The sequence below is a fragment of the Adelges cooleyi genome, unplaced genomic scaffold (genome assembly GCF_023614345.1).
Source record: "Adelges cooleyi isolate 19-005CV unplaced genomic scaffold, UGA_ACOO_1.1 ACOO_flye_CR_arks_rails_tigmint_CR_PRNA_381, whole genome shotgun sequence".
Lineage (NCBI taxonomy): Eukaryota > Metazoa > Arthropoda > Insecta > Hemiptera > Adelgidae > Adelges > Adelges cooleyi.
Window position 1 is genome coordinate 1,853,465 of NW_026096058.1, and position 15,791 is coordinate 1,869,255.

General features: G+C 31.6%; 1 protein-coding gene across 2 annotated transcripts in view; it reads left to right on the forward strand.

Moving 5' to 3' along the window:
• Window positions 1–15,791, forward strand: part of LOC126841390 (ubiquitin-like protein 3) — a 34,674-nt gene that overhangs the window by 3,392 nt on the left and 15,491 nt on the right. Inside the window, exons 1-2 of one of the 2 annotated variants that reach the window (XM_050577842.1) lie at window positions 11,496–11,634; window positions 11,726–11,834. In XM_050577842.1, coding sequence (XP_050433799.1) covers window positions 11,524–11,634; window positions 11,726–11,834 — 220 coding nt within the window. In that variant the 5' untranslated portion in view covers window positions 11,496–11,523. Of the gene's footprint in view, window positions 1–11,495; window positions 11,635–11,725; window positions 11,835–15,791 lie in introns of those variants that run through there. The other variant, XM_050577843.1, reaches the window with a different exon arrangement.

Here is a 15,791-nt window from a genome sequence, read left to right on the forward strand (position 1 = left end):
GCACAACAGACGTGTATTGCTTGTATGTAACGAGGTGTGCTATATTTTTTTTTCTCCCCTATTTCTTTCCCACAGGATATAATATACATGTGTCGCGGTCTTGTCTTAAGTATTTCCTCCTCCCCTCCGCACGGTTTCGGTTAACCACAGACCCAATCCTTTTTTTCGAAACAAAAAAAAAATGCCACACCCTTTGCTTTGCGATTGGTATAATATATCATAATATATTATACATAGTATATTATATATTTATATATATAAACCCCCGGCCTCGTTTGAAACCCGACTAATTCCGCGTATCGCATTACCAGTCTGACACTTGTCGATTCCCGCTCCCCCCTCCTCTTCTTCATCACATGTGCGCAATTTTTGTCCTGTGTAAACCCCTCGTATTGTTTTACACTAGTCAAATATATACATATTATATAGGTAGCACACAAAGTCGTAAGTATGTGAACTAAAAAAAAAAAAAAAGGCCAGTAGGGGCAGCCCAAAATAGCAGCTAACCAAAATATGTACACTAACCGCGCTCAGAACTCAAATTTGTGCTATTAAAAAAAAAATCATTCAAGGTTTCCCAAACTAATTGGGGGCGCCTCTCGTGAGTTCTTTGGTAAACGCCCGGTCGACTGAGTAAAACTTATTTTTATTCACAAGTTATGGCTTAGGTTTTCGTGGTAATGATTAAAATGTCCATCACTTCATAAAAGTCCGTCACTGTCGTCGGTTTTGAGAAATGTGACTTGCATGTTTTTACAGTACACCGCAATCTCTGTGTGCCATCAACAACACTACCACTTGGGCTAAACATCCAAGAACTTTCCAAGTTTATTATTAAACAATGATTGGAATAAAAAACGAAACATGCGGTTGACACGTGTAATATTATCACGTTACAGTAAGCTAAAAAATATAGTTAGAAAGAAAGGGCAGCAGTGTGTAGTATTATTATTTTTATACAGCGCGTCACACTATTATATTAACTTCATAAGTTTTAATACCTAATAGTTTTATTTTTTTTTAAATTAAATATTTTTTAACCGCTGAATTTATTCAGTTTGGCATGTGTAATTAAACTACCTGTTAATATATTGACCTACATCTGCTGATAAAAAAACGGGGCGCAGTTCGAGTGTGTACCCTGGGGCATATCGGGGAGAAACCCATATATAATGAAAGGACGGATAGGACATCAAGCTTATCGCCCGAGAATAAAGTGAGATAACATTTTAAGGTTATATGGGTTTATTGATTTATTTCCACATACATTTACATACTGAATAGTCGCAAACGATTAAAGTCTAAAAATGTTAGGCAATTGACAATTAAATAATAATATAGTTATTTTGTACACTGGTTGTAAAACTAAACGTATGTATTTTTGTAATCGTATAATAATTGTTGTACCCATAACCTTTTAACGGAGTTCTATATAGGCAATATTTGAGAAAAAACGCGAGACCTGACCAAATTACCCCTATTCATATAGATTGGCCTGATTTCAATTTTGTAAAGAGATTCGAGTTCTTTGAGTAGTTTTATTGTAGTAGTATTAGTTTTTGTATTTATTCTATAAGTTCTTTGGCTACTTAACTAGATTATGTAGGAAACCAATTTTCATTTAAAAATTGCAGTTTCTTGTATTATAATAAATGAAATTTCAAAAACTAATACTACTACAATACAATATATAATATGTTCAGAGTCGATAAAACTATTTTTAAATCTATATTGTTCTTAAAATTATATATTAAGTTAACAATGTAATAAAATATTTTTCTGCAATTTATTTAAAAAAATATATATATATATTTAACCATACATTTTCCAGAAAAGTGTATGATATATTATAGTCCCGTTCTATATCTATCTTTATATTGGTTTTTTGTTATATGCCTCTTTTAGCGCAACCGTTGACAATGACAATTTGTTTTCCGGTTACTATGTACAAGCTTCAGAGTGTTATTTTCAAGGTATACTGTTTTTTTTCGTTGATTAATTCCATTTAGATGGTAAAAAACGCTTTCGCCGTGAGCATATTATGCCATGAATTTGCTGGTCCAATTTTAATTCTGTTGGTCTCTCTATGGGGTCATGTTAGAAACCGGTTTTTGTATTTAATTCAGTTTTTTTGCAATTAAATATTAAAACGCAATAACGTTGCAATATTTTACAAAAATAAGAAATCCGTTTACAACATAACCTAGTACAATGTATAGCCGAACAACTGGAATAATGCCTTTTGTCAAAAAAACGAACCGCTTCAATCCTAAATTTTTCTCCTTTTAACTTGACTTTTTTTTCTTCTATTTTTTATTATATTAACCGCGGTTAATCCGTCATAATATGTGATTAACGTCCCTGTTATTTCATTAGCCTCGTTTGTACGTACATAATAACACTATACAGTTACATGATATAATATTATATTGGAGTTGTCTATATTTAGCCATATTAATATACGGTATTGTGATGCGACTCCGTGCCCATCCCGAATGATAATAATATGTATCATCATAGTATAATAGTATATATACATGTATGCTATATTGCTATATACAAAACGCAGTGTGTTACACCGAGAGCCGTGTGTACTCCAGGAGGTCTTTATAAACAAGCCTCTGCTAAAGCTTCTGCTAGTGTTTAATGACCCAGATGCCATTGACGGATACTGTATATATACATATATAAATAGTTTTTTTTCCACATTAGAGGATCTCTTTTTAAATTTTCAGGGTTTCTCAGACGTTAAATCTTGATTTGTATGTTTGTTGTTTCGAACGGTTGTTAAGTGTGTAAACACTATACAAAACAATAATTGTATTCCTTTTTGTATTTTTGATTTTTGTGTGTATTTGTTTTCAAGCCCAATCCAGTTACGTTTTTCTATTTCGAGTACGCGTAAACCGTACAAAACGAGTTTTATTTTTTTGGATTCATACCAAACACTAGCCGAGCTTAAAAAATAAAATGTCTATTTTGTAGATTTTTTTTTTTTAACAAACTCATTTCGTCCGCTTTAATAGGCGCGTTTCCACACCGACGACTTTGGTGTTGTGTGTAATATATTGTGTTCAAGAAAATGATTAATTATTATCGGTTTTTTTTTGTTAAATGTCGATTAGAACGTTACAAAATGTTATTTATAATAATAACAATAATAATTGTGTGTAAAATCGGTGCGTTGCGATAGGATTCACGGACTTGTGCACTTGTTTACATAAAAATGTTTTTTTTTTTATTTATCTTCTTTTGACGTATGACTCAACCAACGCGGTTTCTGGCGTCTTAGGAGGGGACAGCAAAAGGAAAAAAAAAAAACTCGACGGTCTGAATAATTTATATAATAATATGCAAAACGGTACAAATTGATTTTTCTGTGTGTCTGTTGTAACTGTATTATTGTGCACACCGTTGAACGAAATTGGAATGATCGTCAGATATAATATTATTCGACTGCTGAACACACAGCGCAGCGGTCTTGCTCTGATAATCGAATTTTTCTCTAAAAAAAAAAAAAATAATCTTATGTCCATTTAGGTGTGTAAACGAGAAAATTACAGGTAAAAAAAAACAATTAAACACAAACGAGAAACACCACTTGACCACCGCTACTGATGTACCTACATGGTAAAATTGTTTTTATACATATTATTCGAAAACTTATTTTCACTTGGAATTCCGTACCTAAACAGACATAGATCACCGTACTAGATAGATATTCGTCTTAATTGATGATAAGTTATATTTTGTATTATATTAATATAATATTACATTATCGAAATACAGCCAATGTGTTTGTAGAATGTAAAAGAAATTGCAAATTAAACATGCAAGTGTCTTCTTACCCGTCTAATGTCTATAGTTTCTATATAACAATTCTAAATAATATTCGCTTAACTGCTGATGTACCTCTGCTAAAAAATAAGCGTAATAAGCCAATGGTGTTGTAATTTGTTCACAAAAAAAAAAATATGTTTAATAATTAGACCGCGGTAGACGACGACACGAACGAAAAGTGTAAAACTTTATTTTTTATATATATATATAATTCTGGCAAATATTAATAAATATATTTATTATATATAGGTAGGCACGACAAGGTGTACAGCTAGGCTAAATTACCGTGTTATTCGAACTGTTACATCTGTTTTCGTTGTCAGTGTCATTGTGCAAACGAATATTTAAATTACCTAAATAAATGTGTTATGTGCGGGTACGTCATCCGTGTGTGCACGGGTTTTGAATATTGTACGATTGCTGCTCGATCAGGGTTAAGGTTTTTTATTTTTTTTTACAAATCCGCCCTTCACCGAATGATAATGAATACGTTATGCGGACACCGGTCAACATTGATGTTGTTTACTCGGCGTTTTTCAAGTATAACTATTTTTTTATTTTATCGAATGAATTTTTATATTATAATAATATTTTATCTCGGTAGCTATATTATAACCTTTCATTTTTTTAATCGCATTAAATTAAAAACTAGTGTAAAAAATAAGTTATCGATCCAAACGACTTTGACATAGTGATGGTAATAATCCAGATTTGCTCGAGTAAATTTCAGCAATCCGAAATCCGGCGATTACTTAAAATTATGCACTTTTAATAATAAAATCATTATAACTACAATTGTTTTTGCATGCCAGTGCATTGGGGTCGTGGCATAGTGGGGGTGGGGGAGGTCAAATAGCCCTATATGAATAATTACAACTGAAGAAAGTGTTAAGACCACTTCCAAAAGAACGCTTCGATGCGAACCTGTAATGGTAGAGTTACTAATATCGATAAAAGCATTGTCGTGTCATGAAACGTGTTAAAAAAATGCTAAAGGGTGGATACGATTAAGGTTCATCGTCTGTCTGTACAAATGTATTGACATCGTTACCCAAATTTGGATATTGTAATCAACAATATGATGAAAATATGTTGTCTTTTGATTCACTCATACATAACAAAATTTAAAATTGTACTACGGTCAAAAGTGTAATTTTCTCCGTTTTTTATTTTTCCTTAATAATAAAACCGATTTAACTACAGATTTTTGCGAAAAATGTATGTGTTATAGCCCCATGTTAAACCTACCTTCGGACTAATTTTTAGAATCCTTATCCCTAAAACATCACCTAAAAAGCGAAATAAAGAAAAGCGTTCCAGCCTTTCCAGGGAAAAGGTTTTATGATATTTGTTTGGTTTGTCAACGTTTACCAAAGTGGTACTATGTTCTAAAAAATATTCCATACAAATTTGGGACTAATTCGACTATTTAAAAAAAAATTATAGTGACTTAATTGTAAGTTTGACATTTTTTTTTTTGGTGTTTTTTTTCTACTTCCGACCCACAAAAGTGTACTACAATCGCATGGACTTGGGACAAAAACATCAGACATCATTGTAAAACTAATACCTTCTTGTCGGCTAACGCATGGAAGCTGAAATATTAGCTGTATAATTTTTAAAAACGGACTTCTGTCACATCACTACGTTAATGGGCCAGAAAGATTTTATGTTTTTTTTTTTTGTGTTTTTCCAAAAAAAACTTCACCGAAAAGCTGTCTGAACAATTGTCGACCTTCGGCCGCACTTGACGATGTCCTCGCCTTGGCGCTGTTCGGGTTTCCTGTATTATGTATCTAGTATTAATTATTAAATATTTTGTTTTGTTTAATTAATAAAAACATTAAAAAAAAAAAATTTTAGCATTTAAAAATACTGCCTTAAAGCTATAATACAATATTATCATGTAGCTTAACGGGTTATGTAGGCCCAACGCTCTGCCAGCATGAGATGGTTTTCTAAGCTAAAATTCAATATTATATTGTGTATAAGTATATATTTTTTTCGTTTCCCATAAACTAAGGCGTTAGTGATTGATTTAACGTCGTCCAAATGGCAAAGGCAAGCCCGTGCATTAATGATAATTGTCAATGAACTTGTATGGTATGACCTTATTACACGTTAAGTTCAATCGCCACGTGGGTCACACGGGGTACATGGATCCCGGAACCGCCTTCGTTATTTTTTAAATGGCAAAATGTTCACATCGAAAGTATGTAATACATTATGTAGTGTAATGTCATGATATCATACACATTTGTTTTGTGTCACTTTTTGTTATCGGTATAACAACACCTAATTCAAATAATATGCCGGTTGTGTAACTGGTGGTGATAATTATTCTTTTTTTTGTAACGTTTTGATGATGCGTTTAACCGAGTGGTTTTGGTGTCGAGGAGGCAATTAGATAGTTTTTGATACGTCATAATATATTTTATATGTATATAGTATTTTTTTAATCTGTTTTTTACGCGTAGAATATTTTCGCTATCTAATCGCCGAACACTTCCTCCGATATTATTGTTTTTAATAGTAATTTAACCGTTATATTATTATTCAGTATACCGTCAGCTCGCTGTATACAGTCTATTATTATTATTATTATTATTATTACTTTGCCCGTGTAAAACAGTATTGACGTGCTCGTCTGACCTGATTGATAGATATGTGGCATAATATATGTAATATTATGTGGCCTGCCATTTATTTTTAATCGCCGAGTTCTTCTCCATATACATATACCGTTGATTATAAATTGAATTTGTTTATATTATAAACACACCTAAAACCCGTTGTAACCCGTCATATCGCGCTTTTATTTATTTTTAACAATATCGATAATAAAATAATTATAAATCCACATGGGTCAGCAGGAGGGACGGTGGGGGGGGGGAGAGAGAGAGGAAGTTGTGGTAGTTTTGGAGGCTACTAATAAGCTTATAACCGAAAATACAGCTATGCTTTTTGAAATTGTCGCGTTGAAGATGCAACGAAGCTAAGAAAAAATACATTATATAATTGTTGGAAAACTTGAGTTTAGAGACTTGACTACAAGCGCCTTCATCTAATAAAATAACATTGTAATATTTTAAAGGGGTCGGAATGGGATTTCTTTTGTTTTTTGAAATTTCCAACTATAGTTTGAAATTTATGTCTAAAAAACACAATATTGTTGTTTAATTGACAGCGTTTTTTTTATCTGTTGTATTAGTTTAGTCCGCAATGCAAATGTTGATAATTCCTAAATTTTAATTACAGGAAGGATTTTTTTTAATTTAAAAGGTACCTATATAATTTCATATTGTTCATATTATATTTTGCTGTGTAATAGGTTTATTTTCTTACTTCGACCATATTAATTCTTTTGATAGTTTACGATAAGAAAAACATTTTGGAACAAAGTTCCTTATTTTTTTTTGTTTTAATCTCGTACTTGTTTTATTTTCGATTTTTCACAAAGACCCAAGTTTAATTACAATACTTCTTACAAGGAAGTTCGAGAGAGATATACAGAGAGTTTATGGTATGTTTGTATTTATGGAGATATGATGTGAATTTATTCGGTGATAATGATACTATATTCGGTGGCAGGATGTTGATTTTCATCACGTTAACGGCATAGAGTGAAACGTTATTATGAATAGTTAATATGATTGTACGATGAATAAACGATAATAATTTTGATAAGAGTGTAAAAATGTCTCTAGGCGGCCTCCTAATTTTTTTCTCTATTAAATTATTGTCCATGTTGCGGTTTTTCTGTCTGGATTTTTAATTGTTCCAAGAAAATAATTGACATAATCGAATGCATGCTAATGTATACACATATAAATGTGTGTGTGTGTGTGTGTGTATATATATATATATATATATATATATATATACACACACACACAAATATTTAACATAAATTATTACTAACACGATTGTATAAGGTGTAATTCTTATGGTGATTTTTTGTAGATACGGCTATTGTCGATTTGCACGAACAAAAGCTTTTGACTTTGACTTTTTTTTTTTACTTTACTTATGACCGTAATTTCTTCCCTTTTTTTGGCGTTATCCCACTAGTTGGGTTTGTCAACGGTCATCGATCATCTAAAGAATATTCAATAAAAATTTGAAACTGATGATTCGACTATTTTTTTTTTTTTAAAAAAGACGTTATAGAGCGTCTTCATTTTTGAAGAAATTTTTTCAGTTGAAAAATATTAAAATTTTATGGGTGTTTTTATCGATTTTTGAAGGAGGAGGGGTGAAATTTTAAAATTGTTCGCCCAATATTCAATTAAGTACCAGCTTTCGGGTAAGATGTCTTATGTGTATAGACTTTCTAACAAACAAAACTAAAAACGCATTATTGTAAAAACAACAACCTTCACAATTACACGCGTCATAGATAATATCGGAATATACAGGCAGAGAAGTATAACGTTTTATAAAAATCAAAATAAATCACTTGGTTTAATTTGAATCACGTTAATGCCGAAAAAAAAGGCCATTTTGTTACAACTTACAGCCGAAAACGAAATCTTTCTCTTTGACGTACCCCTTAAGAAGTGTAATCGCGCTCGATCACTCGACGTACAGTAAACAAAGGCGACCTGCAAAACGGTAGTGCTCTTTAAAAAAAAGGCAATTCAAGTCGTCGCCTTGCTTTGTGTAACGACGAAACGGCAATATGTAATATCGATCTTTGGAGAAAATAAAGTAATATTCAATTTCTCTTCAAAACGGTTGTTGTTTGGTTATGTAGGTACGGCGCGCGTAATATGGTGAAATTCGATACTGGTTTTTTTTTTTTTTTTTGCCATCGACGAACGTAACACGGTTGATTGTGTATAGTGTTTGATATCAGCAGTTTTCCGCCCTCGTTTTCTTTGTACCGCAAACCGTGTCATGATATCGATTCCGGCGCCCTTCACCCGGTGGCGGTGGCGGTTTTGCGCCGTTTCGTCCTTATCCTTGCCGCCCTCTCTCGCCCTCTCCTCCTTCCCAAAGGGGCGGCTGGGCCCGAGCCCCGGTGACCCATTTACGACCACCGGCGTTAGCGCCATCCCCCCCGGCACGGCTGATAGACCGGGGACGGCTGGTGGCAGTGACCTGATTTCCACATGATCTCAAAAATCCGGATTTCGCTTGTAGCAGCATGTACCTAAATATAGTTGATAAAACATACAAGGCGATTCACTAACTGCGAACCCGGCCAACGTCTCGGAAGATTGTCTTGAATTTTACCTTAAACACGACCACTTAAAAAATACCGCAATTAAACTATAGAATTGTGTGAACGTTGGGGGTTGATAATATCGAAAAAAAACCGACGAGAGAACCCAAAAGAAGTTCGTGTGTGGTATTAGTCGTGTGTTCCTTTAGAAATCCAAACATTTATTATGATTTCCCGCTTTAAGACTCGTCACGTATTATAAAACATTTTAAGCGCAGCCTGGAATTTGTAACGTTATAAAATATATACATTTAAAATTAAATAAGAAAATTCTTCGTACATTTTCCCCGCCCCGTCTTTAATTATTTTTTTACCCACTCCAAGTTTGAGATGGGTCTTCTGGAGAAGTACTCTGTATTGGGCAAAAAATATGATATAGGTTTCGTATACACGCTTGTAGTTTGTTATCATTTAAACATTGATTTTTAATAGAACATATATTTAATATAACACACTACAGTATATCTATATATGTATATATATATACTATTAGCCTGCTATTAGATTATGTGTCCCTGAATAGATAAATATTAATAATATGCAGTATTGTAGTAAGTGCCTACTAATTTATTTGGTAAACCCTATAAATTCAACCTTAAATGTAGGTAATAATAATTATTATTTTTCTTGATATTTATTCGATTTACATAATTAAACGAAGCACCACGTCAATAGAATAAACAAGTTTAATGGCTTCATTTTTTTCAATTATTATTTAGCCTTTACCTATGACGTGTTAAATACTGTTGACTGATTTACCAGTTGTGTTAAAATTACACAATAATACTTAATTACTAGGGTACTCTTTAGTGATTAATTGTAATAAAATTCAATAAATAAAATCGTAACGTACATAAGTAATTAATTAAAAAAAAAAACGAAATATCAACAGATTACAAACGGTGAGACACATTATTATTTTACTATTTATTTAAAACAATATTTAACAAATATGTACCAACTTTAGCTTAAAAGGTAATTATTTAGTTAGTATAAAATATTGTAAGAGAACATTTTAAAAATGATTTTCATTTAAAAAAAAAAACAACAGTTCCATTTATTTTTATCATTCAACTCTTGAATTTTTGCCTTTTTATTCACTCAAAACTTCACAGTATTTGATATACAAAAAAATGGTTAGGTGGTAAAATATTGTAATAATTTTCACTGTGATTATCTGTCAAAAAAAAAAAAAAAGAAATAACCAATAAAGTATCATCATTACAGTATTGACAAGTATGCACTTTAAACAACGTATTGAATAAGTATTTAAAGTTAGTGGTTCTGTTATAATGTCAATTTTTTTTTAAATTATTTCCTTCCGTTTTTGTTTTGATATTTATTATTTTATATTGTTTGAAAATAACTACTCTCTGTCTCTAACACAACCTAAGCTTAGAAGTAATCTTCATAAAATTGTATTTTTATTTGAATTATGTGTGTATTATGATTTTTAATAAATAAACAAAACAGTTGAAGCTCTAAATTAAGATTTTGCGAAAAATTGCCTATATTTTATCCCTTTAACGTGAAGATGTAATAAATAAAATTCAATAAATATAACAACTAAATGTATATATATATATATATATATTTTGTTGGTAATATTATAATGTTATCCTGTGAGTCATAATTTGATTTGATACTAAATGTATGATAATTATTCAATATGCACGTCCACTATTTAACATATAAGTGTACCTATCGAAGAATCAACAAAACCATTGTGTTATTGTCACTGTTTTAATAATCTATAAACGAAAAAATAGATAACTATTCGAGTTTTGTGAAAATACTCTTTATGCGATAACATGTTATATTATTATCATTATTCAGTTCCGTATAGTAATGTAAACATAATAATAATCTACGACTGACTTTTCATTATCAGCTGTTTGTTTTTAACTGTCGAAAAATATATAAGAAGAAATACCGTTGTTGGTTTTTCTTTGTTTTTTGTGGGAAAATCATGTGTGTGTGTGTGTGTGTGTGTGTGTGAACAAACCGTTAGTCGGATTAATTATGGAATTTTTAAAATATATGCAATGTGAATTTAAAAAAAGTATAATAATATGCTAATATGATATTAAATAAATAAATAAATAATAATAATAATGAAGTATAATATACTACGGAAGAAGACTGCTTAGCAGTTGGCACAAGGACGATATTTTTATAATAAGACTGTTCGATCCATCGCACGTTTTGCCATTGTCCTTGTGCCAGAGACAAAGGGGGCATTAAATAATAGGACGGGTGTATATGTGATAAGGAATTTCCAATTGTCCTTTTGTAGAACTTATTGATTTTCGTTGTTGTTTCGCCACAGTCGTCGTACAAGCTCGACCGGAGCACTCGGTCGAGAGTTTTACGGCCATTTCGGTGCTTTACACATAGATTACATCATTATTATTTGTAGACACAAAAAAAAAAATATATAAATTAATTAAAAAATTATGGTTTTCGGTTATACTCCCACAAGCGACGGGTCGGTGTTGGTGGAAAAAACGGCCGTTCTGGTCTCGGTGGTGAACGGTCTCGAAGCTGAGAATTTAATTAAAAAAGAGGTTTTTTTATTTTGTTGTTATTGAAAATTGAAATTGATCGTATTCGAATGTTTTTAATATTAATGTGCGTTGTTTTGTATTTTTATTGCAGATAAATCTCCGACTGATTCTGGTCAGTGGCAAGACGAAAGAATTCATATTCAGCCCCAACGATTCGGCGGGCGATATAGCTCAAGCGATATTCGATAATTGGCCCGAAGGTAAGTGGTCGTTTTTGTTATAAATTTTTTTTTTCACAAGTCCACAAGAGTCGGCCTAGAAAAAGGTCGGTACTCGCCCAAAAATTATTGCTTATACTTAAACAAAATACTCAATTTGATTATTGCTAATTCTCTTGTTTGCAAAAAAAAACCTTTGAAATTCAAAGCAATTTAACTTTTTTCACCGGACAACACAAATGTATAAGATACTATAAATACAATATATTAATGTAATCAGTACGCCAAGAGTACCTATTGGATTTAAATAAAACATATATTTATTTTGACCATCATTTTTGGGTTGAAGACGTCGAATAATACAAATTAAATTGAACACAGAAATTAAACATTATTACTTGTAATGTCTCAAGTTTACTGAATGCCTTGAATACTAAAAAGTCTTTAACGATTTTTGTGTAACTGATATTAGACGTTTTCCTTCGCTCGATGCAATGACCATCTTATTTATTTATTTTTTTTTTTTTGCTTGTGCACTATAAAATATTGCCAAGCTGTTTGGAAATTAATCGCGCGTTGGCGATAAGGTGAACCTCACTGTTTTATTACTTTTTGGTTTCAAAGACCTAGGCAGTTTGTAGTGTAGTCGATATAAGGGAATTTGTATTAAGATAACAAAAAAAAAAATCGACATCTGTGCAATTTTTTTTGTATTGAATTATTGCTTTTTCTTTGTATTTCGATTGAATAGCCGTCATTATTTTATGACTTATTGTCGATTCATGTATTTTTATAATTATGTATGTTGGACACTCTAGAAATATCGATGTTGAATCATTTAAGCACAATATTCTTATTTTAATTGGACAATTACATAGAATCATTTTTATGGTTTAGGAAATCGACATATACTCCAAGTCTATCTAAGTATTGACTTGCAATATTGGATATTTGAATCTAATGGATTGTTTGGGTCAAAGCTACTGTTGGTTCAAAAAAACAAAATTTCTATAATAATTAATAAATCGTATCTTGTTTGAAACCTAGAAACTTTAATCATACTGCCAGTGAAAACTCATATTGGTTTTCAAATGTCAAAAGTAAAATTTATTGCAAAATATCTGTTTTGTTATGACTTATGGTCATAAAACAATTTTATTTAAGTATTGAATGCTCGGAATTCGGTTTAATTAATCGTCAGAATTATTATCATATAAAATTGTTATTGTTTTATACAGAATTTATTAATGTAACGTTGTTGTTGATAACAATTATAATATTACTCTTAGCTTCCTTCCTGGCTGTAAAATCAATCGTCTATTATTGACGTTTCCGGTGAACAGGACATTCACACCACAGCACAATGCACAGAAATCTCATTAACAGTGCCTCAAAATATTATTTTAGTTATGCATAAGTCTGAACGTTTATTTAATAAATATTACAATTAATTGTGGGCTTTATTTATCTAAAGTACACCGTCGAAATAAGTAATAACACAAAACAGAATATGTATAATTAAAATGTATATTAAATTTGTGCATAAATTAATCTTTATGACCTAATACTGGAGCTTTTCATGTAGGTCTTGAATTTTGTTTTATATAATGGTTTAATGTTATAAAATTGGAAAAAATGTCTTATGATACTTATAAACTACCTTATGAAATAATAAATTTGTCTTATTTTGAAAAGTTATAATTATCGATTTCAAAAAGGTTCTAAAAGCTAAATTATATAATGTTAAAAAACCTTACTTCAATTGGTGTATTTAATTATTAGTGCGATCAGCTGTGACCGTTAACCAACCTAATATTGGTAATTTTTCGATTCAAACTTGTTTGGAAGTAAGATTCTTTATCGTAGACTTACAGATGAGTAAATGCGGATGAGTAAATGCAGATGGCTTGTTTATTTTTATTGAATGATAATTGAAAAAAAATCCACAACATATTTATAGTGTTAACGATTCTAATAAAGGTAACCATATTATTAAATTAGAGCCCTAAACGACATAACATTTTCTCTAGAAATAGTTGCAATTTGGTAGTTTTACTTTTTGGAGACATTTTACGTACCTTAACATGTTTAGAATTCAATAACTTTTTTTTTTAACAGCGTTCTCTTTAGATAGAAAGAGGCGGCAATCGAAGATTCTTATTTTTTTTTTTTAAATAAATAAATAAATGAGAAAAAAATACATGTGGCCATGTTGTTTCTGTATAGAGAACAGGAGATGAAATTTATTTAATTTTTTTTTTTTTTCGAATTCCGGAGAATTTATTAAAAACTACTCACTCGAACGGTGGTCGTATACGTTTAATTATTATTCACAAAGTGATTTACCAACGCTAAAATATTTTTTTGGCCCATTGCGTGTGTGCGGCACACCGTCGATTTTACTTTACATGTGTACAGTTTTAAACGGTGCCGTACACAAAATCGGCGACGGATTCCAAACGGGATTCCCGCCGTCAACAGAGGTACCCTCGTCGTGGTTAATGGACGGGCGGCCGGTCGACCATGACGAGGGTACCTCTGTTGACGGCGGGAATCCCGCACAAAATCGGCGGCCGTTCTCGCGTATAGCGCGGTTTCGCCGATGACTTACGACCCGACCCGAACCTTGTCGACGTATCCCGCCGAGTGTAAATTTGTATACCTACCTGTTATTATTATTATTATTATTATCATCGTGATCGTCATCGCCGTCGTGTTTTATATTATATCCGTCTTATAAGAAATGGTCGCCGCCCGGATACCGAACGAACGATGATGGGGAGAAAAAAAAAAATACTTATCCGACTCGGTATTTAATGATGAGACCTATTTCCCGTTTGCCTGCTGCCGCCTGTATCTATTATTCTGTGTGTGCGTGCGATACCCCACGTGTTATAGCCGCGGGAGGGCAACGGTGAAGAATAAAAAAAAAAAAAAAAAACATAATAATATTATATGACACGGCTCGTTTTGGTGGCATAAGTAAAGCCTATAGCTGCTGCTGGTGTGTGTGTGTAAAAAAAAAAAATACCAACTCCACATAATAATATAACACACAAACCGGTTGGCTCGACTACGGCCGAGATGGTATTATGTTTATTTACTATTGTCCGGGAACCTAGCGAGTCATTCACTGCCCGGCAGTGTTGCCACATTAGGGTTTTCGATTATGAATTTGGGCATATTAATTTTTTACTACTAGGATAATTTAGAGGAAGCCCCCAAAATAAAGCGTCCGATTTCAAAACCAGCCAAAAGACACATTTTGGAAACGGATTTTTTTTTTAAAGTGGCTACATTTTATTATTACACGGTATGTGAAATTTGTTATTGAGTATCAAATAAAGATATTATTATAATTAAAACAGTGTTTGGAAAATATTGGTCGGTCTTAACATTGCCCACCTGAATATATTATTTGTTGTTTGTGAACGTTTTTAAATATTGCTTTTAGCAGGTTTTCAAACTAGACCCCTTAAATGTCAGGTGTCATATTTTTTTGTTTGAATAATATTATAAGAACGTAAAATAGACAAAATAATAAAAACAAATGTTGTCGAAAGTATTTTGTTTTAGTATTTTTTTTCTTGTGATTAAAGATTAAACAGTAAAAGCCTTGACAATGATGTCTACCACTCCTATTGTATTCAAAATCGAGAAAATCGCTCAATCAATGTACACATTTTTTAACTTAAGGGGATTAAAGCTGTATGTTAATTTTTACTTCTTACATCAAAACACCTGACAACATTTTGACTACTTAGCTGTGCTTTACTAAATTTATTAATGTAAATGGATTTTTTATGTTTTCCTTTTTTTTGTGTGTAAAAGAACTACGTTTTAATCTTGAAAAATGTTGACATTTTGTTTATTTAATTACAAAAAATGGAAAAAATCTTAGTTATTTACAAAGTTGAAATGGCATAAAAAAATAAACTATTGAATTAGTTCCAAATTCGTATGGAATACTCTTTTTGGACACACGTTGATAAACCATAA